Source organism: Rutilus rutilus, assembly GCF_951802725.1.
Source record: "Rutilus rutilus genome assembly, chromosome: 18".
In the NCBI taxonomy this organism is placed as follows: Eukaryota; Metazoa; Chordata; class Actinopteri; order Cypriniformes; family Leuciscidae; genus Rutilus; species Rutilus rutilus.
The window spans coordinates 20,656,023-20,678,610 of NC_140231.1; the positions used below are offsets into that span (position 1 = coordinate 20,656,023).

The 22,588-nt window shown below is 40.1% G+C and overlaps 1 protein-coding gene across 2 annotated transcripts in view; it reads left to right on the forward strand.

Moving 5' to 3' along the window:
- nectin3b (nectin cell adhesion molecule 3b) overlaps window positions 1-22,588 on the forward strand; it is a 56,467-nt gene that overhangs the window by 19,252 nt on the left and 14,627 nt on the right. The window contains exons 2-6 of one of the 2 annotated variants that reach the window (XM_084387364.1): window positions 7,514-7,864; window positions 10,861-11,160; window positions 12,892-13,009; window positions 14,573-14,724; window positions 17,828-20,515. In XM_084387364.1, coding sequence (XP_084243490.1) covers window positions 7,514-7,864; window positions 10,861-11,160; window positions 12,892-13,009; window positions 14,573-14,724; window positions 17,828-18,540 — 1,634 coding nt within the window. In that variant the 3' untranslated portion in view covers window positions 18,541-20,515. Of the gene's footprint in view, window positions 1-7,513; window positions 7,865-10,860; window positions 11,161-12,891; window positions 13,010-14,572; window positions 14,725-17,827; window positions 20,516-22,588 lie in introns of those variants that run through there. The other variant, XM_084387365.1, reaches the window with a different exon arrangement.

Consider the following 22,588-nt stretch of genomic DNA (forward strand, 5'->3'; position numbering starts at 1 on the left):
TCAAATTTTTATTTTAAAATATTAAAACTGTTCTGCATATTATTGTATGCCATTTTATTGCAGTTTTGAAGTATTGTTGTTTAAGGTTTACCATGAAATTTATTTTAGTTGCTCATGCAAACCAGCCAAACTGGGACTCCTTAGCTCAGTAGCAAATGTCTGAGTTAGAAGTTGATTCGTAGGACTACTGGAATAGAGCTTCACCTTCAAAAAAATTCAAATTGATATGCCCTTATATTGTACTGTTATGTAGAGCTTGGTCCGGCTATTTGTCTTTTTCAGGGAAGCGGAGACTTGTTTGAGGTCCCTGGTGCGTTCCTGCTGAGTGCTCAGGCCGCTGGAGATGCAGTGACCACATTTATGTGAAACCTGAAGCCACTTCTGCTGTTGTTGCTGCTACATACTAAAATGGTGTAACCCCTTAACGTCAGTGCCTGTCATTGTCTTTTAATGTACAGATTCACACACACACAACACCATTGTCATAAGACCTTTAGCCCCATCCTGCACGCCTGCCGTTTTCTTTACACGACCTTTAGCTCTTCATTCACCAAGGTCTATTTTCATTCAGCATCTCCGGCCCTCTTTCATGCGTCTGTGTCTGGCGTGTGCAGATTCAGTCCTGTTAAGCTCATTGTCTCTGTCCAGAACACCTGTCCTCTTGTACATGCTCTACCTCTACAGTCACTGTATGGTCATTTATCATCGTTGTCATATTTTGAAAGTAGTTTCCTCAAAAAGGTCAGAAGTTAGTAAAGTATTTTGTCACATTCATGTAATGGAAAGGCAGTAAACGGTTAAAATGCAATTTACGCAGGTCAGTTCCAGCTTATCTGTGCAAAAGAAAAATATACTAACGTAATAGATGAAAAATTAGCATAATACATTTCATAATATAGTAACAACTGTTGTTGGTATGTCTGAAAAATAAGCATTAAAGTTTGTGTATTCATTTATCTGAATTATTTTATTTTTTTCTTCTCATCTGAAGAAGGTGAATAACATTTTAGTTATTTCATCAGCCAATCCCCAGGTCAAATCAGGAGAATCTCTATGATTGTGGATTATTACATGGCGTATATTTCACAACAGAATGTGAATCTGAGCTGATATTGTTAGTGAGAGTTGATCTTGGTTGGAATTGTTTATGGAGATTAAGTTTTTTGTTGTTTTAACCTGACCTGAGGAGGGAATGTTTATAAAGGGAATGTGAGGATGTTTAATGACAAACTAATTTCTTTCTTCATATTTCACTCTCCTTCTACCTTCTCTTCCACTTCATGCATGGATCTTCATTTCGGTCAAGGAGACGTGGCAAAGTTAAGCCCATCTGCTGAGTCATAGCAGAGGTGATAGCTCCATTGCGACCTGCCATGTGGGATGAATACAAACTGTCTTTGAGAGGGAAAATTGAACCCTGTCACCTCACAGGACACAGACGTGCAGCTTCTCCCGCAGACACGCGCAGACACCCTCACATGCACCAACACACCTTGCAGGTAGATTGTGCGTGTGGCAGAATAGCTGACTGTGGCAGAATAGAGAGCGAACCCTTCTGGGAGCTCGGTGTCCTTGCTGTCAGGACAGTTAACTTCCTGTGCCGCTCTGACCTCTCAGGCTGTACGGATTTGTGTGTGTGTGTGTGGTGCAGTGACTGTGCTGTGTGGAGCATTCATGAGTTTGTATAATTCACATTTATTACACCATTCAGAATTTGTCTCTACTGAATTTCATTCTCAGACTCTGAAGCAATTTTGTTAATAAAACACATTAGTCATTAGTGCATTAGGGAACGTTTTGTTTGGCACATGGCACATGTTGGTAAAATTGTCTTCTTCGTGGAGTATGTGGCTAGGCATGCCGAAGCTAGTCTTAAACACATTATCAGAAATTCTTATTTTTAGCTTAAACCTGTGAAAAAACAAATAAGAGAGGTACATAATCGTTTCTTTTGGGAATTTTAAATGGAACAAAAATATATATTAATTATTAAAAGATAATGTTAAAAAAATAAGATAAATATTAAATATTAGTATTTAATGATTTCATTTAAATGAAATTAAAGTATAAATGAATACACAATTTTTTTTTTTTTTTTAGTAACAATTAATACATTTATTTATTTTCTTACCTGAAGCTGAATAGCACATTTTAGTACCTTGGCCCTACTTTAGATGAAAGAAGACATAACCCAAATCTTATTCACAAGATTCTTTAAAGTGAGTTTTCCCTGTGTAATATATATTCATCTATATACTGTAGAAAGTATATATATAATACTCCTAAGCAACTTAGAAGAGTGGATCTTACCAAAACCATCAAGAAATGTTTGGTTCACCTTTCACAATGAAAAATAAAATATACAATTGCTTAATTTTTCTTTTGCTTTGGGGGTAAAATATTAGTCAGACAATTCTTTCTCATGTCAGCCTGTTTATTGCTTCTTTCGTCACAGATGGGCCAAAGTGTTAAACCCAAAAGTGTGTCCTTTTGCTCTACTAGTGGCACCAAACAGAATTGTGAGTGTAATAACTACATTATTTACTTTTGGAAATATGGTTTACAAGGCTGCAAAATAATTTTTAAGTTTAGATTTTAGGCATAAATATTAAAACAAAGCTCAAATGAAGACTGTATGTAAAGCGGATCAGGCTGAATTAAAAGTAAAAACTTAATAGCTTACCAGAATGTTTGATAAATACCATCTATTTTGCTTTGTTCTTAAAGGTACAGTAAGCGATTTCTGGCTACACACTTGTAGCCAATCAGCAGTAGGGGGGGAATACACTCATGATTGGGGTGGAAAGAGAGTGAGCAAAAGGGAGATTTGAAGAGTGACTTTACAAAGAAAGATGGCTGAGAGACATTTCAAAAGAGAAAAGGTCACTGGAAAAAGAAGGGTTATGATCAGGCAAGAGCTTTAGGACCCGTGTTAATATTAGAAAATCTTTCCAGCGCTGGAGAGACTTAAGCGGGAATGGCTGAAAATTACGCAGTGGTTTCGTTGTTTCTGCTCCATATGTGAGTAACATTGGTGTGCTGCTGGCAACCAACAACAAACTCTTGCTGGTTTATATACTAGTGTACTGAATGTTTTTTTTTTTTTCTTCCTTGTCTTTTGTTTGTCATCTTCGCTTTATTTTTCGCAAAGCTTTATTTTGGTTCGCTTCGGCTATGATAGAGACATCCACTCTTACATTGCATTTTGTGGGCGGAGCAATAATGGGATGGGTTTGTTTGTTTGGGTTGATTTCAAATATCAACCGTGTTCGAGTGATTCTCAGAAATCACTTACTGCACCTTTAAGGTGGTGTGTATCTTTTTTCAATGCTTATGTACCCATCAGTCATATAAGTGACACTGTATTAGATCCAAGCAGGAACCTTGTGGCTTGTTTGTTACGAATCCAGTGATTTAAGGATGGAGAGCTCTGCATTTTGGCATTCCCGGTGACTCAGTGGCCTAAAATGCCTTTGTTTAAATGCTGACGGCATAAAGTTAGTCAACATTTAGGCCTACAGCCTGAAATCCTTCAGATCATTTCCTCTCTTGCTCATCCATTCCTGTGAGGTCATCTTTTGGCTTTGCTAAACTTCTGGCGCTGATGAAGTTGTAACCACTTCCAAACTTCCTTTATGATTCTGATTCGCCACATTTTGTCACTTCTCTTATTCCTCCTCTTCTAGTCACAGCGAGGATGTACCGTCGAGACAAAAGAGGGAGGGTCGTTGCTGGCAAGACAAACTCTCCGGCGGAATGTTTGGAGTCTGTTGCCAAGCAATACGGCGGGGTTTGATTTACGATTACATCTTCCGACCGGCAGCTTGTTGCAATTAGCGTTGTCGTTTGAGAGCCCGAGTGAGTGAGCGGGTGGGTGTGTGCGTACAGTTTTTCTGTTTATTTGTCTGAAAATGCTCCAGTATTCTCTTCACAAGATCTTCACTGATCTTTCACACCGCCTGTTGCGTTTAACATTTATCTGTACCCTCTGTTTTTAAACTTTTTTTTCTTTTCCTTTCTATCGATTACAGATTCCATGTCTTCCTCTGAGCTGGTCACTGTATAACATGGATGTTCTTCTGCAGATTAAATCCAGATATTTAGTTTTGTTTGAAGTGTTGCTCTGACTGGACCAAAGCGATGCGGTTGCATGAGGGGCTGGTTTTAATTCTCAGATTCAGGTCAGAAATCGGCCAGCCTTCATAAATGAATATGTTTGTGTGGAGAAGCTCATACTCTTAAGATGGCTGCTTTAAGGCTCTTCTTTTGCTAAAACTTGGGGTTCCTTTGTGTACATCTTATTCATTGGAAACTCCTGGTAGGATTGGATTGATTGTATCAATACTAAATCGATATGTCAGTAAATGGATTACCTTCAGGCAGTATTGAAAAGAAACTGGTTGTCTGTAAATAAATTAATATCAAATACAAAACCAGTAGATGAATCGTTAATTGTTTTGGACCCAATTAAAGGGTTAGTTCATCCAAAAATGAAAATTCTGTCATTAATTACTCACCCTCATGTCGTTCCAAACCCGTAAGACCTTCGTTCATCTTCAGAACATTATTTAAGATACATAACATGACGCATACGCGTGTTGATGACGTAGGAGCTGGCGTTCTGACATATGTGACTTACAAGCAGAGGAAGACTCACGCGAGGTCACGCATGCGTCATGGTGCTCTCGTGCACAGAAGAGAAGAAATGACTGAAAGTCGATATTTTGTTTTTTTTGGCGCACAAAAAGTATTCTCGTCACTTCATAAAATCGAAGTTGAACTACTGTAGGCACATGGACTATTTTAACACTGTTTTTCCTACCTTTTTCAGTAGCACCTCACTGCAGTACACGAGATCCAGGGGGCGGAGTTGGATCCAGATCTAAGGGGTGGAGATTGGTAGGTTTAGGGTTGGGTTTAGGGATCAGGGGTGGAGATGGGTAGGTTTAGGGGTGGGTTTAGGGATCAGGGGTGGAGATGGGTAGGTTTAGGGGTGGGTTTAGGGATCAGGGGTGGAGATGGGTAGGTTTAGGGGTGGGTTTAGGGATCAGGGGTGGAGATTGGTAGGTTTAGGGTTGGGTTTAGGGATCAGGGGTGGAGATGGGTAGGTTTAGGGGTGGGTTTAGGGATCAGGGGTGGAGATTGGTAGGTTTAGGGGTGGGTTTAGGGATCAGGGGTGGAGATGGGTAGGTTTAGGGGTGGGTTTAGGGATCAGGGGTGGAGATGGGTAGGGTTAGGGGTGGGTTTAGGGATCAGGGGGTGTGGAGATGGGTAAGTTTAGGTATATGTAAGGTGGGAGCAGTTGGATCTGGATCCAACTCCTCCCCCTGGATTTCATGTTCTGCAGTGAGGACCATCTCACCTTTTTGGGCCTTCAAAGTGTTCAAATTAAATAGCTGTCAATGGAGCCCCTCCTGAGCCATCGGTTTTCATCAAAAATATCTTAATTTGTGTTCCGATGATGAACGAAGGTCTTACAGGTTTGGAATGACATGAGGGTGAGTAATTAATGACAGAATGTTCATTTTTGGGTGAACTTAACCCTTTAACTCATTGTAAGAACAATTTTTTTTTTTTTTAAATGTATATATTTTTTGTGTTTCACTGAAGAAAGTAATCCGACAACATGAGAGTGAGTAAATGATGACAGACTATTAATTTTTGGGGTAACTATTCTTTTAAGTAATTTAATGAATCTAATCATGCTGTCTGACCTTCCAAACTTTGCTGGATAGCAGCACATTGTACCGAAATTTGCAAAATTATATTGTACTGTAGTAAATTGTTGGTACTGTGGTACCGCTGTACACTCCAGCAGATGATTGATGTGCTGTTGATGTGGGAATCCAGAGAAGATCCTCCCAGATGATTTTAATTCCATCATCTCCCAGCAGAACACATTGATTTGCCTCAGTCGCCACATGTTAGAGAACGCGTGCGACTGCGCAGCGTGTTCGCGTGTCTGTGCGCTACGTGGTTTCAGAGGCTGCGGGCACAGCTGTCTGGGTGTAATAAGACACACAGGTTGTCCTCGTGTGGCCTTTGTTGTTTCTTTGGCATCTTTTAGCTCTCGTCTCTCCCTTGGTCTCGTCTCGCAGTCTTATCCGCACACTCCCCTTTTGCACTCATTTCACACACGCACACCCTCTTTCAAACATAATTAAGCTTTTGTTCAGCAAATGGAAAAAGGAAAAAATGATGACGGGCTGAGTGATGGAAGGTAGGCAAACGGAAAGGAAGAGAAGGAGGTAGGGAGGAGAACACTCAGAGTTTTTGTGGTGAATGCCCATGTTGTTCCTATTTTAAAGCCCTATGGTCCCAATGGCTGCACAGACCGGTGCTTTTGCCGGTCAGCCATTGTTCTGCGCACCAACAAATCAGTCTGACTTTAGTTCTTTTTTTTCTCTAGTCTCCTCTGGCTCCATTGTTCAACTTGAGATTAGTGTTAAAAAATAAAACCGTGAAATGAAAATTAAATGAAACAAATTCATGGGTAAAAAAAATATCGTATTGTGGTTGAAAATGACAATCGAGTTGACGTCAGAATCCAACATCAGTCGGGTCCGTCAGACGTTGACGTCACCCGATGTCGGGTTCTTACGTCAATCTGAAGTCAGGTTCTGACGTCAACCCGACTTTCATTTCCAACCAAAATGCAACCCCTGCAACCAAAATCATCCACTGACTGACGTTACTACTTTCTACTCATTGACTTTAATAGAAATGTAGTGGAGTAAAAAGTACGATATTTGTCTTTCAAATGTAGTGAAGTTAAAGTAAAAAGTTTCCAGAAAAAAAAAAACTCGAGTACAGATATTTAAAAAGTGTACTTAAAGACAGTACTCAAGTAAATGTACTTTGTTACTGTCCTACATAAGTAAAGACAATATAATTTTATTTTATATTTTTCTACATTATCTAGTAGTATAGTTAAATACAATTAATATTAATTTATAGTATATGTTCATTTGCATTGCTGAAAAACAACAACAACATTTGGCCAGTTTAATAAAATGTTTTTTGTTTCATTTCTTACATTTAATTTAAATTCTTATTTTGTTTCATTTATTTTTATTTTTATTTTTCAGCCTGGCTTTAGTTTTAATTTTCTCTCTCTCTCTCTCTCTAGTGTGCTCTGATTCCATTGTTCCTGACCCATTTTTTTTTTTTTTTTTTTTTGAAATGAGGGTTTTTGCAGCAAGTCAAATGTTAGGGATAATTTTAGCCTCTCTCCAGCACAATAAAACTTATTTAATTTGCTCCTTCTACAGCACAGCAAATTACACCAGCTAACCGGTGTAGTATCCGTCTCCTTGTCAGACGTCTAAGCAAAAGGGAACTTTTCTCATTTGGAATTAGGAGCTCTGCTAAGAGACCTTGGCATCTGATTGATTGGAGCTTGAACTGGATAAAAACGGATTTGTCAGTTGAGATGGTGGACAAGTGCTCAAGAGTTCTTTTCTGCAGCTGCTCAGTTGTCCTGACTAACGATGTCTTCTTTTCTGTCCCCTAGGGGTGGTGTATGGCAGTCAGGTGGTTGTCCCCCCTAAGGTGAATGCTGTGTTGGGAAAGAACGTCACCCTCAGCTGCAGGGTGCAGGTGGACACAAACCTCAGCCTGACGCAGAGCTCCTGGGAGAGGAAGCTGCCCACTGGATGGGTGACTATGGCCGTGTACAACCCCATGTTTGGCATCTCCATCCCTCCTGAATATGAGCGACGCCTGTCCTTCCGCTCGCCCTCTATGCATGACGCCACTATCGTGCTGGAAGACGTGGGTTTCGCTGACATCGGCGTGTACACCTGCAAGGTTGCCACCTTTCCGCTGGGTAACACACAGGCCTCCACCACTGTCAGCGTGCTAGGTAACTTGAGACGGTGTGTCTGTATGCGTGTGTTTTTGCAGTCTGATTAAGTTAGATTATGCACTCATAGCGTGGTGCTTGTGTATTAATGCTAAAGTGCCGTGACAAACCTTGTGCATGTGCGCGGTCGACAAACAAAGAAAGGCGTGCGTGTGGATGCGCATCGCAGCTGCTGATTTGTGTAAGTGGGCAAGTATGCGGCGTGTGTGCGAAAGGGTGGAAAAACATTAAGAGCAACTCCAGGGCAGGAATGAAAGCAGTGCTTTGGGAGACCGTCCAGCTCTTTCAGAGAACATGGTGATGTTTAAACTCTCTTCCTCCACCAAACCCCCAGAGCCATCTGATCTGCTAAACACAGATACAACTGAACGAAGCTGTGTGCTTTTGTTATCTGGGTGTACAAAAGAGACAACAAGGAAGCTTACACGCACAGTGCTTTATGTTAGGTATATCAATTATGTATTGCACTATGGAGGCATGAGGAGAGTCACCGTTTCCTCTGATAGCTGAAGATGAAGGTTACACAGTGAACTTCAAAAATAGACTTCAGCAGCAATGAAATGAAAAAAAAAGACTTTATTTTCAAATGAAATCCATTGATATAAAAATTAACCCTGAATGTATTGTTTTAGTATGATGACATTTTTTTTAAATGCTGTTTATTGAACTTTCTATTCATCCAAGCATCACCATTACCACAAAAATGTTAAGCAGCAAAAACTGTTTTCAACATTGATAATCAATAATAATAATAATAATAATAATAAATGTTTATTGAGAATCAAATCAGCATATAAGAATGATTTCTGAAGGATCATGTGACGCTGAAGACTGGAGTAATGATGCTGAAAATTCAGCTTTGTCATCACAGGAACACTGGAATTACGTTTTAAAATATATTAAAATAGAAAACTGTTATTTTAAATGACAATCTAGTTTTGATTTATGCCACTCACATCCAGTGTAGACGTCTTGTTAGAGTAATAAATGACAAGCAGACAGACAAGTTGAGTGAAGGTTCATAAAGCACAAGCAAAAGATAAATTGAAAAAGATGATGTCATAGATAAAATGAGCTGTGCAATTGGAGGAAAAGCGGAACGTAAATGAGAGCAGAGACGAACAGGGACTGAGTGCTTTAATGAAAGGAGAGATTGGGGGGGGGGGATGCAGGAGTATGGAAAGTGGTGGTGAAGTGAGAGAGCAGGATTGAGGGAGGAAGAGAACACGCGCCGGAGCTATAATTAGATCAGGAGGAATGTTTTGTGTGTGTGTGTGTGCAGAGACAGGAGTGTATGAGTGTGGGAAAGATGCCTGCTGCCTTTGGGATTCACTGCACTTTAGGGTCAAGGATGTCATTGCAAAGTCCTGTTGAATTTGTTGTTTAAAGTGACGTGAGATTTGCTGCACACATTGGGCATAGAGCACATACGAACATAGGCACTTATGACGTGTCACTCACCCCACACACCAGTGGACCATTGGAGGTACGACGACCACAGCTGCTACTGTCGTCTCTGAAGGTCAGCTGCCAATGTTAATACTTCACAAGATGGGAAGAGAAAAACTCATGGCAGAGAAAGAGAGAGGGAGAAACAAAGGCTAGTCAATGAGTATTGATGCATTCGGTACCTGTCTATTGACTTCTGCAAATTAATATTTATTATAAAATAGGGCAGAGTATCGCCAACTACCTCATAATATGATGCACATTTTGATGCTAAATGATGGTATAAGTCCAAACTAACTTAAATTTTACTGAGCTGTTTTTCATTACATAAGACATCATGATAAAAGACATCACCGTAAAGTGTCCAAATGCCTTTTATTTTAATTTTGAATAGCATTTTTTTTTAGCATTATCACTGTAGGAAATGATATGCATATCTGTATATTTTGAGAGAAATTATCATGATGCACTGAAAGTTGAAAGTTGTTGGGTTTTTTTTTTTTTTTTAGAAATTTAATACTTTTATTCAGCAATGTTACATTAAATTGATCAAAAGTGACAGTAAAGATAAATGCTGTTCTTTTGAACTTTCTATTCAAAGAATCCTGAAAAACATGCATCACTGTTTCCACACAAAAACAAACAATTAAGCAACACAATGGTTCTAACATTAATGATAATAACAAAATCAATTCAGCTTTGTCATCACAGGAATAAATTACATTTTAAGATATATTAAAGTAGAAAACGGTTATTTTAATATTATTTCACAGTATTACTGTAGTTTCGATCAAATAAATGCATCTTTGATGAGCATAAGAAACTTACAAAAGAATCTTACAAAAGAATCTTACCGACACCAAACTTTTAAATGGTATTGTATATCAATGTATGAATTGTATTATCACAGCCCTTCTTGACTTAGTGGGCCTCCCTTGTCACAGAGCCCAGGAAAACGTTCCCATTCATCTCCCACCTTTGATGACACTGAGCGGAGGAACGGAAGGGGACAGCGCCCCACACGTAATGTTTCTGTCAGCCGCTGTCAGTCTCCGCAAAGCTCAGTTTTCCAGCCCTGAACACTGCTGGATTCATAACGGCTCTCGCACACGCCCAAGCCCCGCCCCTTCTGCCATGTAAACTGGATAAGCCATTAAAACAAATAATTTCATCTTCTCTGGAAAAGCACTTAGTGCTCTCTGATGAGAAACCGAGGCCGCTCTCAGCCGGTAGTTACCATAGAGGATTCTTTTTTTTTATTTCAGTCTGATAAGTCTTTCATTTCTTCTCAGAGCAAATCGAATTATTCTCAGTCAAGCTTATCAGTTTATGAATTTATTGGCTGTGGTACCAGAGCGATTCTTGATGCTGAAAGAATTAGCTTTTATTTAGCTTTGTACTCTCATCTGAATGGATTTCCTTTACCTGGGTTCATTATCTTGATACATCTTTCGAGTAATCGTGTGAGCATGTCTCCTCACATTAAAGTGCAGAATTAAATGCAAGCAGTGTGGTCCATTTAACTCGTATGTCTCTGTCTGTCTTAGTGGAGCCGAAGGTGTACGTCTCGGCCGGATCGTCCGCTCTGATCGACGGTGGCAATGAAACCACGGTGGCCACATGCATCGCTGAGAGGGCTCGACCCCCCGCCGAGGTCTCCTGGGAGACTAATCTGTACGGCACGTCTGAGGCCCACATGCAGGACGATGTCAACGGCACCACTACGACCCAGGTGCACTACACCTGGCAGCCGTCCCGTCACTCCCAAGGACACACGCTAACATGTTTGGTGAAACATCCCGCTCTGCAGAGCGACTTCAGAATACCCTATATTGTCAATGTACAGTGTGAGTATCAGATTTTTAGGTTTTTTAAAGGTTTGAATTGAGCAAATTTACCAGACATAAATAATCCTTACTTGCAGCTTTGTTTTTTGTTTTAAATGAATGAAATAGAATAGAATAATACATTTTTGATTATTGAGCATTATTGTGCGTGTTATTTTCAAAGAACCTCATGGAAAATGTTTTTCTCATTAAAGTTTGTTCATTGAATGTTTTGATTTATTTTATTATACACTCTTTCAGATTTTTCCTGTAGTTTTTAACTGAAATTTAAAAATGCAAGAAATGCAGTTTAAAGTTGAATATTTTTCAATTTTCAATGTGTAAGCATTGCCTGAGAATGATTGTCTGTTATAAGTAAGGAAAGTGGTCTTTGTAACTTAATACTCTATATCCAAATTAAACTGGCTTATTCACAATCATATTGAGCTGAAAGATTGTGAATCAGAGTGAGATCATATCTGGAATTCTGTATGGACACTCAGCATTAGAGCATATCTTTTTTTCCTTTGCTCACATCACTTGCATCAGATTAAAAAAACCTGTGAATCCATGTAGCATTGATAAAGTTATCACCCAATTGGCCGCTAAACTTATTTACTTACCAAATTGAAATGTTATGCTCATTTGGTACTCGCTCCTGTGTGCACGCAAGCCTGTTTTTGTTTGCTTGACGTTCAACAAACCCATGAAGATTTCACATTAACTTTTTTTTTCTGTACCAAGTCAAAGCAGTCAGATTTATGTCCAGAGCCTACATCTGTTTTACAAATCACCCCAGTGCGGTAACTATCCACATGACATGATGTCTTGATGCTGTCTTGTGCATGATGGAGCTAAAAGCTCTTTCACTAGGACACAGTCCTTAAGGTTTCATGGACTTCTAATGAATAAGGGTATTGATATTCAGACGAAAGATTTGACAGCGTCATTTAACGATTTCTACACACAGACTTCTAAGCACCATTGAGCAGTGAGGTAGGCGTGTAAGTGTGTGTCTGCAGTGGTGGCGAGTGCGTAAGCGCAGATGTCTCTTAAATGAAATATTGATGTAGTGGTGAGAGGCAGGTACAGGAAGCAGCCGATGTAGGGAGTATGGGAAGGGAGAGGTCACATCAGTCATGGGACATGACTATAGTCACGAAAGATTCTTTCATTCATTTTCCATCAGTCTTTTTCATCTCATTTGGTCTGCAAGACATCTTAATTCAGCACGCTCACTTAAAGAACTTTAAAGAGCTTTTCTAAAGGCACAAATCAATACAGTGTCTTTAGTCTTTGTAAGTGGTTCTTTTCTGGTCAGACACAGAGTCCTAATGGTGAATTGTTTCTTTATGATCAATTAGCATTAATGTTGTTGTGTCATAAATTACTAATTTATTTCTATCTATCTGTCTGTCCTTCCGTCCATCATAAATTTGTTACATTTTAATCCAATCAAATGCTCTCTAGCATGAGAATGCCCTGCCCCCTAATACATAACACCCACTGTAGCAGGTAGCAGATCATGGTGTATGGCTGTGATGTAACTAAAACCTATTGGGTATTTAAAAAACAGGAACCTTTGATATGTCCTGCCAAATCTTCCTGTTTCAATAGGAGATGCGTCAACACCGGACCAGAAAACTGCACTCGTTATGTCATTTCATAGGGTCTTTAACAAGGCACAGCCTTACCTTACCTTTCTTACACTACTCTGAATGATCCCTTTGTGCATTGTGTGTGTGTGCGCAGTTGCTCCAGACATCCTGGTGCTGGGCTATGACGGCGACTGGTATGTGGGCAGGGAGAATGTGCAACTAAAGTGTCAAGCCAAGGCCAACCCGCCTGCCCAGCACTTCAGATGGATCAGGTGTGTAACCACTACACTCACAATAGCCACAGCGCACCATGTCCGGAATGGGTTCAAGAGTGTTAATGCCGGTTTCCTGAACTCCTCTCAATCAGCAGATGATCTCTATGATTCACAACACCAATAGTTGCTTTCGAACTGTCAGGTTTCAATGCAAATGGACCAGTTTCATGAGTGAATGCCCAAACATTGTACACATTCAAAGCAAATCGGTTCTCTGCCACTAATATATTATGTTCGTCAGTATTTGCTCATTTGAAAGATTGAAAGTCAATCGTGTGCTTAAACATTTATTAATTGTGATTAAATCTGCCTCAAGCAGTCATATGTTAAAATTTTGGACACACCAACTCATTCTTTGTTGAAAATAGCCATAATGGATTAATTTAAAGGGGACCTATTATGCCCCCTTTTTAGAGGCTTAGATGACACCAGAATGTGTTTTATGAAGTTTCAGCTCAAAATACCCCACAGATCATTTATTATCCCATGTTGTAAATGGACATTTTTGAGTGGAAGCAAAAACATGCCGTTTTCGTGCATGTATCTTTAAATGCAAATGAGCTGCTGCTCCCCACCCACCTATCCCGAATAGCACTGTGCCTTTACAGCTCGTGCCTCGGATACTCTGCCAAAAGCTAACAAAACATCTTTTTGGTTTTGATTATTATCTATCGTGGTCACGCTCATGTGACCATTGCAGTTTTTTGTCATCTTGAAAGTGTATTATGGCCATTTTGTTTTAAAGCCTTATCAGTTTAAACTTCTGATATATGGTTTTCTGAGCGCACACATCCAATGCACATGCACCGAAAACTGACTGGCGCGCGTTTTAAACTAAGATCTCTTTCCTGTCTTTGCTCTTAAACTGTCAAACACATACACACAGTCAGTTATGTCCGTGAACGTAAACAGCGGGGAAAGAAATAGCATGTGTATATTAGATCTGTGTATTAAAGTAACCGCAGCATAATATGCAATATATACTGCTGTATGCTGTAAATATGAATCAAACAACAGAAGAAAAACAGAAAATCACTCTTTGCTCTTGATTATAACTTTAGTAGCTTTAATAAGAATAAATGTCTTACTCAAATCTGAAAGTGTCTTGAAATGAGCATTTATGGGGAAATAACAAACGGAGTGGATGGATCTTTACAACAAAAGGGTGGTGTACACACACTGCGGACATACATTTATGTTCAAAAACAATATAAAAGTGAAATTGGCATAATTGGTCCCCATGAAATGACATATGGTAGTTATGGACAAACAAAAATATGTTTAACAAGTCAAAACTTGTTTTATTTGGCGACTCCCTCAACTATGCATCTTGAAGGAGTTCCCATGTATGCTGGGCACTTGTTGGCTGTTTCCTTATCTGGTCCAATTCATCCATTTCACAAAAAAAAGCTTACTTTTTTTTTTAAAAAGCAGTTAGATAAAAGTCCAACTTTTGATTTACTCTGTAAATTACTACTGCTACTGACATTTTCCACAGTGTCTGGGCAGATGAAAGATCTTGCTATTTGGAAGCAATTTGACATGTTTTGTATGTTGTAGGTTGGATGGAGAAATGCCAGATGGAGCAGAGGTGCTGAATAACTCTTTGGTTTTTATGAGGCCCCTGCAGAAGAACGACTCTGGCGTTTACAGGTGTGAGGTGGCAAATGATATTGGACTGCGCAGTCGAGACATTAGAATACGCATTCAGGGTGAGTGAGAGACTTGAAACTTGCCATACCCATCTTATCAATATGTTTCCCATGTGAAGCTGGAGAAACAATAATAAGCAAACAACACAACTTAACCAGTCAAATTTGTTGAAATGTTGGCTTAAATCCCCCCCAAAAATGTACTTCTCGCATTAATTCTTTCATTTACTTATTTCAAGCAAGATGTTTCTTAATGTTTTCTTCTCTAGAACCCACCTATCTCACATCACTCAAAGTTACATGGATCCTGATCCATTTTTTTTTTAGGCACAGAAGCTCCCAATCATGTTCATTTGCATGAGGCCTTTGCCTGAAGGTCATTGGCCCTCCATTAAGTTCAGCTTTGGCTCTTTTAAAAAAGTTTGATTTGGTTTTTATTGGGTTTCATGAGTCATGGTCTAATTGACCTCTGAGACAGGTATCCACTGTCAAACTCCATGGTGTTTATCTCCTATCATTTTTGTGTAAACATTAAACTTGAAAATTGAAAACTGTTGTTTAATTAGTTTCTGTGATAGAGACACACATTACCCCCCCCCCCCCCCTTCTCCCTCCCTCCCTCCCTCCCTCCCTCGTGCACACTTACATCTCTGAGACTGTCACGCAGTTATACAAGGGGAGAATAGAGCGGAAGCAAACTTGACTGAGAGATGTCCTAGATTCATGAAACATTCACCAGCTCTTTTCAGCCGCCATTAATTATGTATTTTCGTTTTTTCTTTTTACTTTTTTTTTTTTAATGCTTGAGAAAGATTCAGCATATGCATGCATGAAGCTATGTGTTTCTGTTGTTTGCGTGTTTGCATTTTATGTCAAAGCTGTCTGCCTATGTCTTTTTTTAAGAGTCCCTTTGCGTAAGTTTTTTGAGTCGTGAGTCGTTTCTACTAGAATGCCTACTGCTACTGTTTGCGTATTGACTGAGTGACTGTGGGTGTCTGCTGTTAGTCACTGATCTTTATGCATGAGTATGGGTGGGCAGAACCTGTCCTGCATGTTAAACACCCTGCCACTACCTGTGTGGTCACCAGTCACCCCCCCCAGATACACACCCACACACTGCCTCCAGATGAACCAATCACATTTAGGTTTGAATGATATGTACAGTGTTCGGACAGGCATGGGTTAACACATACTGTACATAATTTGTGATAAATTGGATTTTATGGAGGCACAGAGAAGAGAAGCATGAGAGGGGGAGGGATTTCTGACCTTTCTGTGACTTGACCTCTCTTTATGTCCTGTTCTCTTCCTTTCTGGACATTGACGTGCGGAGGCGAGAAGCTCTAGTGTTTATTGATTGAAACAAATTATTCTTTAACTCGCTGGGTGAAATTGAATAAATTAGAATAAATTGACATTATCCATGTCCTTGTGGTTTAAGGGGATAGTTCACACAAAAATTAAAATTCTGTCAATATTTACTCATCGTCATGTTGTTGCAAACTTGTATGACTTTATTTCTTCTGTGGATCAAAGATATTTTGATGAATGTTCATGCCGATTTTTTTTATTTGTTTTTAATTTTTATACAACTGTGGTTCATGGTGTTAATCTCCAAAAATGCACTATAATCGTATTCGTAGTTTTGTAGTTTTCTGAAGTATTCTGGAGTCGTACATTAGCTTTATGTGAGGAACTGTCCAAAATGTAAATCATTATCAATTTTTATATATATATATATATAAACCATTCAGATTCTGTAATTAATCATTCAGACCTTGTTCATTGAAAAGTCATGGAAAATAGCTGTGTGAATTTTCTCCAGAAATTCTCTTTTTGTATTGCACTCAAAGAAATAACCACATACAGGCTTGAAACGAGGGTGAGTAAATAATGACAACCAGGGTGGTTTGCACCAGGCCCCGCATCCTCTAACTTGTACTGGGCCCCGTGCCGTGCCATGCCTTGGTAACAACTTAGATTTTTGGGTGAACTATCCCTGTGGTTTAATAAATGCAAGAAATGTTTGCGCTGGGAATACTGTGGAAGTGCAAAAATATTTCAAAACTTTTTGTATAAAAAATGTTTCCAAAAGAATGAATGGAACATTTCAGTTTTTTCTGAACCATATAGCTGCTCTTTCCTACATGCATATACATTCTCTCACCAGACCCACAGATGCATCCAAATTACATTTGACCTGCGGGAACAATATAGTCCAGGAATGCTTTATGTATGCTACGTTTATTATTCATTCCAGTGAGGATGAGCAAATTATTCCCCACTTTAGCTGGAGCATTTGAACCACGTTAACCCTGAAGAGCTTGCAGCCCTGACTCCTGCGACTTACACGTCTGCACTCTATGCATTCACACACTTCACAGCCAGCCAAATAGTTCTCATTGCGCCGGGAACAGGACACTCCGTAGTGGGATAGTTTGACTTTCAGCTCCCAGCCTCAGTGAACGCTACTTGCATAGTACAGATGCATGCTCCAGAATGATGAAACGCAACACGCTGCTCCCTAACACAATCAAGCGATCAATGCATGGTAATGGCGTTAGCTCAATCTCCTATCCTTGCACCAGTCAAGTCATGTTAGCAGGGTATTCTCGATGTCTGTTCCCTCCCCTCCCCCAGTAGCTCGTACCCTTTCACTGACCCCTTCCTTCCATTTTGTTTTTTTTCTAATCACTCAGCTATGTGGTCATACATACTCCCTCTCTCAGCTAACACAAATGTTGCTCATTAGGTTTCATTGTTGCAGACGGCTGTACTTCATTGTTAGCTGGAGATGTTAGTATGTAGCTCCTCATGAATCCCTTATCATGAAGATCTCAACTCTTCTTTCACTTTCATGTTTTTTGTTTTCTAGTCTTTGCTCTGGACAACAGTTTTAGGTTTTGAAGCTGTCAGAAGGTTTGCAATCACTTCCTTTCAATAAAAGATCTGATCCAAAACCTGAAACTGTCACGTCCATGGCAACTGTTGGTCATTCTAGATGTTATGCTAGAAGATGTTACAATCTTGGAAGCAGATTCATATGACTGTTAATGATATGCGGATGTAGTTGGCATTGACATTATCTACTTTTCTTTGTCTGTCCATCCCTTCCTCCTGCCCCCTTCCCTCTTGCCTTTCCTTCCTTCCTTCCCTCCATTAGATCCTCCCTCAACCACCACCATGCCCTCCACCACCCCTGTGCGCCTCCTAACCGCCGACATCTCTGCCACCGCACCTGGCAATAAACAGCGAGCCCTCATCACCTCTCCAACCCTGGCGCCTCTGCCGGAGGGAAGCCTAGGCTCAATTGTGGGTGGGGCAGTGGGCGGAGCCCTCTTCCTGCTGTTGCTGCTTATTCTAGGTGGTGTTTATTACCAGCGTCAGCGGCGGACTTTCCGCGGCGACTACTACACAAAGCAGTATCACGGCCCCTCGGACATGCAGAAGGCTCCCCAGCCCCATGAGTTGCAGCAAGTCTACAGCAAAGGAAGCCCTGACACCAAGCTCAAATCCAACCAGGATAACGGCTCCATCTACCCGGATAAGGATCGAGAAGAGTGGGGTGATTTCGACCGAGAGCGATCACCCAATGGACGCAGTAGAGCTTTGAGGGAAGCAGGCGGTCAACTCAACCACCATAACCATCACAACCATGAGCACGTCTACCACAACAACCATCACCCCGGCCATCCGCAGACCTTAAGTCCAGCCCATCACATCCAGAGGAGCTCGCTGCAGCCAGAGCCCCGCAGGTACGCCGCTCCGCAAGTCATGAGCAACGGCTCCCCCTACATGTCAGAGGACTGCTACGACAATGACTACGTGTCGCACACCGATGGCTCTATGATCTCGCGGAGGGAGTGGTATGTCTGAGAAGGATGAGCAGGAAGAGACTGCGTAGACACTTGAAATGCTTCAGACTGCAAAATGATACAAGGATGAACAGAGTTATGTACAGAAAATTAGTAGGAAATGCACCTTTTCTAGTAGTTTACACATACCAATTTGTTTTTGTACATTAGCCTAATCATTAGTTAGCTCTTCATAGCTAGCTGGTTTAAAGGATGTTTTGGGACCAAGAGAGGGTATAATTATTGTCTTCATTTGTTAAGGTCAGGCAAAAAGACATCTGCTTTACGTTTCACCAATAAAGTGAACAGTTCAGGGTTGATTTCAGGGGTGATTTAAGTTGGGTTTTCTTGCTAAATCAATAGCCAGTCTCCTTTCCTTTGCACAGTAAGTTGTACTGTGTGATTCATTTAAAAGGAAGTCACTACAAAAAAAGAAAGGGGTTCAAACAAATGCAATTTGTATTCAGATAACCTGTCGATAAGTGTTTCAGATCAGCGCCGATGTAAGCGATGAGTTTCGATGAATCACGTCAACTTTCAATGCTGTCACTCTGATGGAGGCAGAAATTAGCTCCTGTCAACAGCCTGGCGGTTTCCATGGCAACATTTATTTCCTCTCTACTGGCATTCAGAGTTGGAGTGCTTTAGGGAGGTGCTAGACAGGGAGGACTGTGCTGGATTTGATAAAGTCCAATGGGAGAAAGCCAGACAGTATGATTGCCGAAATGGGGTGCTTCTATTTGCATACCACTGTGTCACTCTGTTAGCTCTGGATTTCTTTTGTTTGTGCCATCAGAAATGTTTGCCGCTGTGTGAGTCTGTCTGCAAAAGGAGATGGTTGGACAATGTCTTGAACATCGAAAACTACTGCCATTGTTCAACATAAAAACTTGTCCCGTATTAATGTAGCTGTCTGGCTTGTCTTCGTCAGACCATCACTGCCAAGTGTTAACGTCCGACTGCATTCAGCGGCTTGCATTACGTCACAAATCAAGTCCTGTGCCTGTCTCTTGTGTTTCTGTGTGTGTTTTCTGTGTCCGTGTGTCTGTCTGTAATATGTAAATCCAATCAGCTAGTGTTAACCGACAGTGTTTTGATGAATTTCCTCATTGTCTGTGCAATAGTGTTCAGATTTCTGGCCTCAGATCTCACACATTTACGCACATAATTTAACGCAGAAGACGATAGCCTAACACACGTGTTATTGGTCATTGATTTTTAGTGTTGGCTGGATCTTAATAAGCTAGCAGATGCATATGGTTGGGTTTTGAGATGATATTGTAGTGCCTTAAACTGAAGACGTGCCCTGTAAGCATTATAATGTGCATGCAGAAGTTACGAACGAGTGAGTATCATTCTCAGAAGAAGTATGCGAGTAGTTTTTGAGGCATATAATGGTCAGGATGGGCCCTGAGAACAATATTTTGTACTGTCATTTGTTTTGTGTGCCATTTTCTATGATTTGCTTTTTGCAGATTTTCAGACAATAACTAATTGTTTTGCTCGCATTAAATGACATGTGACACTTGAGTTACAGTGCACATCAAAGAGTTAAGTAAAACAAAATATGTATGTGTACAGTTTTGGGCAATGCAAAGGTGAAGAATTCAATGTAAACAAGGTTGTTATGTATATATGCTGGCAGTTTGGAGAACCTTGTTTTGTTTGGTAGTTTGTTTGACTTTATCGTTCCTCTAGGAAGCCTGAGATTCAACGGTGGAACGCACTAGAAAACCCACCATTACACAGATTGTGATGAGAGGATAACACGTACACTTCTCCAGAACGTCTTTTTCACTTTTTCGTTTTGTTTTACAAAGATCTACTGTAAAAAAAAAAAAAAAAAAAAATGCACAAAAAATACAAAAAATTATTCAAAGAAAAATAGCAGAGAAGAAATGTATTTGCAATGTATAGATTATACTGAGCATTGTTTTGTAAAAAAAAAAAAATTTGGGATACATTTGTTTTTGAAATAAAGCACCTTTTTTCTGTGACATGTTTCTTTGTTTTATGACTTGGCCTCAGATCTGTTTCGTGTTGGTTGGAAGGGTGAATGTTGAGGTCTTGGGTGTGACTGGTTGCTTCAGCTGCAGAAGTGTTCCCTGTGGGGGTCTCCTCTACTCTCCTGGAGGCCTCCAGGGATGTATTCCTCACGCCCTCTTTTTCTTTGCTGTGGTTAACCTACTTCATCTCCGAATATCCCCTCGTGCTCTGAGCCTCATGCATATTTTGTGGGAAAGCCTGTGGCTAAAAGCTTCCTGTGGATGGGGGCTGAACTTCCTCTCAGACTTACCTAGGATAGCCTTAAAGTGGAGGGGATTATGGACTTGTTGATTCTTGTGTTTGCACTGCTGTTCTGTCGATCTGTGTGAGAGGAGATGGGGGAGCTGGTTGACGAAGGGAAGATCAAGCACAGCTGTGGGACTAAATGGTGTTTGAGTGGTTTTTGTTTCATAGTCGTTGGTGAGTCTATCATCCTGTCCAATCAGCTGGTGGTGGGACAAGCTAGTAATTAGTAGTCAGAAGTTCCACGATGAATCAATGTCCAAAGTCAGCTCATGAAATGTGCCTCTTTAATCCAAGACCATGAGATCAGGGCTAAAATTAGTATAGTAAAGCACTGGTTCTCATACATTTTTCATGTGTTAGACCACCTTGCACCCCAAATCTGGGGCAAACGGATTTGTAGTGTCAAAGTAATTACCTGTTGTTTTAGGTGTGTACAAAAAAACCCTTAGTTAACTTTTATTTTGAAATAGCTAATATCTAAATTTAAAAGATGGTGGAAATCAAAATGCACAATTAAATATCCATTATATTCGGTGCAAACCGATATGATACTTTCACATTGTGCAAAACTTTGACTGTTTTGTTCGTTTAATTCATTTAAATATATTAAATTAAGTTATTGGCTATTGTACATTTGAGTCGACTGTTTGCTACATTAATCATGATGATAATAAGTGTTCCTTGAACACCAAATCTGCAGAGAATGATTTCTGAAGGATCATCTGACACTGAAAACTGGAGTAATGAGTTGCCTTCACAGGAATAAATTACATTTTAAAATATTAGGATGGACAACAGTTATTTTAAATTGTACGTTTCACAATATTTCTGTTGATTAATTCAAAGTTAGTGCTTTTCCTCAAGTTTAAAAGTAATTTTAATCAGCCAATCAACTTGTGAATCACTATGCATCTTTCACAGGCCATCAGAACCACAGCAGTAAAAGGAAGCAATAAAGCCTTTCTTCTGAACAATGCCGTAAATCGTTTACGTCAGTGATGGGAAATGACACAAATATGCTCTTTATACCTTTAGAGAATACAGAATAGAGACACTTTCATTCCCTCAGGTATTGTAAGTCCAGCATACTGTATAATTCCTTGGAAAGTGAGGTAGCCCACTGAAAATAACAATGTCATTCATGCAGTCACCTTATCACGGGTGAGGAGGTCACTGTCTCTCACTGCACTGTTTGAATAGATTCTCTAAGGAGCAGTATTACCACCCCCCCTCCCTGATCCATGAGTGCTTCTGATTGGTTAAATTAGACCGGTAGAATGGTTTTGTTTGCCACAGCTCCCTTCCAGGCCATTGACACCGTCCCCATGGCAACAGACTCTTCCCGGGCTCATGACAGAGAGCTTGTTCTCTTGAGGGATACCTGTGCCTCCCGTCTCGCTCTCCATCACAGAGAAAAAATAGAGAGTGGATAAAAGAGGGCAATTCTCCAGTAAAAAAAATAGGGAGAGCTTTTGAGAAAAGGGGGGAGCTTGAGACAGGAAGAAGGGAGGAGCCAAAGATGGACTAAGGTTAAAAAGGAGAACTGGGGGATGACAACAAAAATACACGTGTGACGTATATCAATTATAAAGATAAATTCCTTCTATAAAAGATGGTCAGTTTAAAAGGCTGCGATCTGTCATTGTGACCAAGTCATTTTCTTCCTTTTTCCTTCTAGAGAGAATATTTCCATTGGAAAATTTGTCATTTGTGACTCCTCCCTCTCAGATATCCATCTTTTCTGACATATTTTTCCACTAATACATCACAGTGGTCAT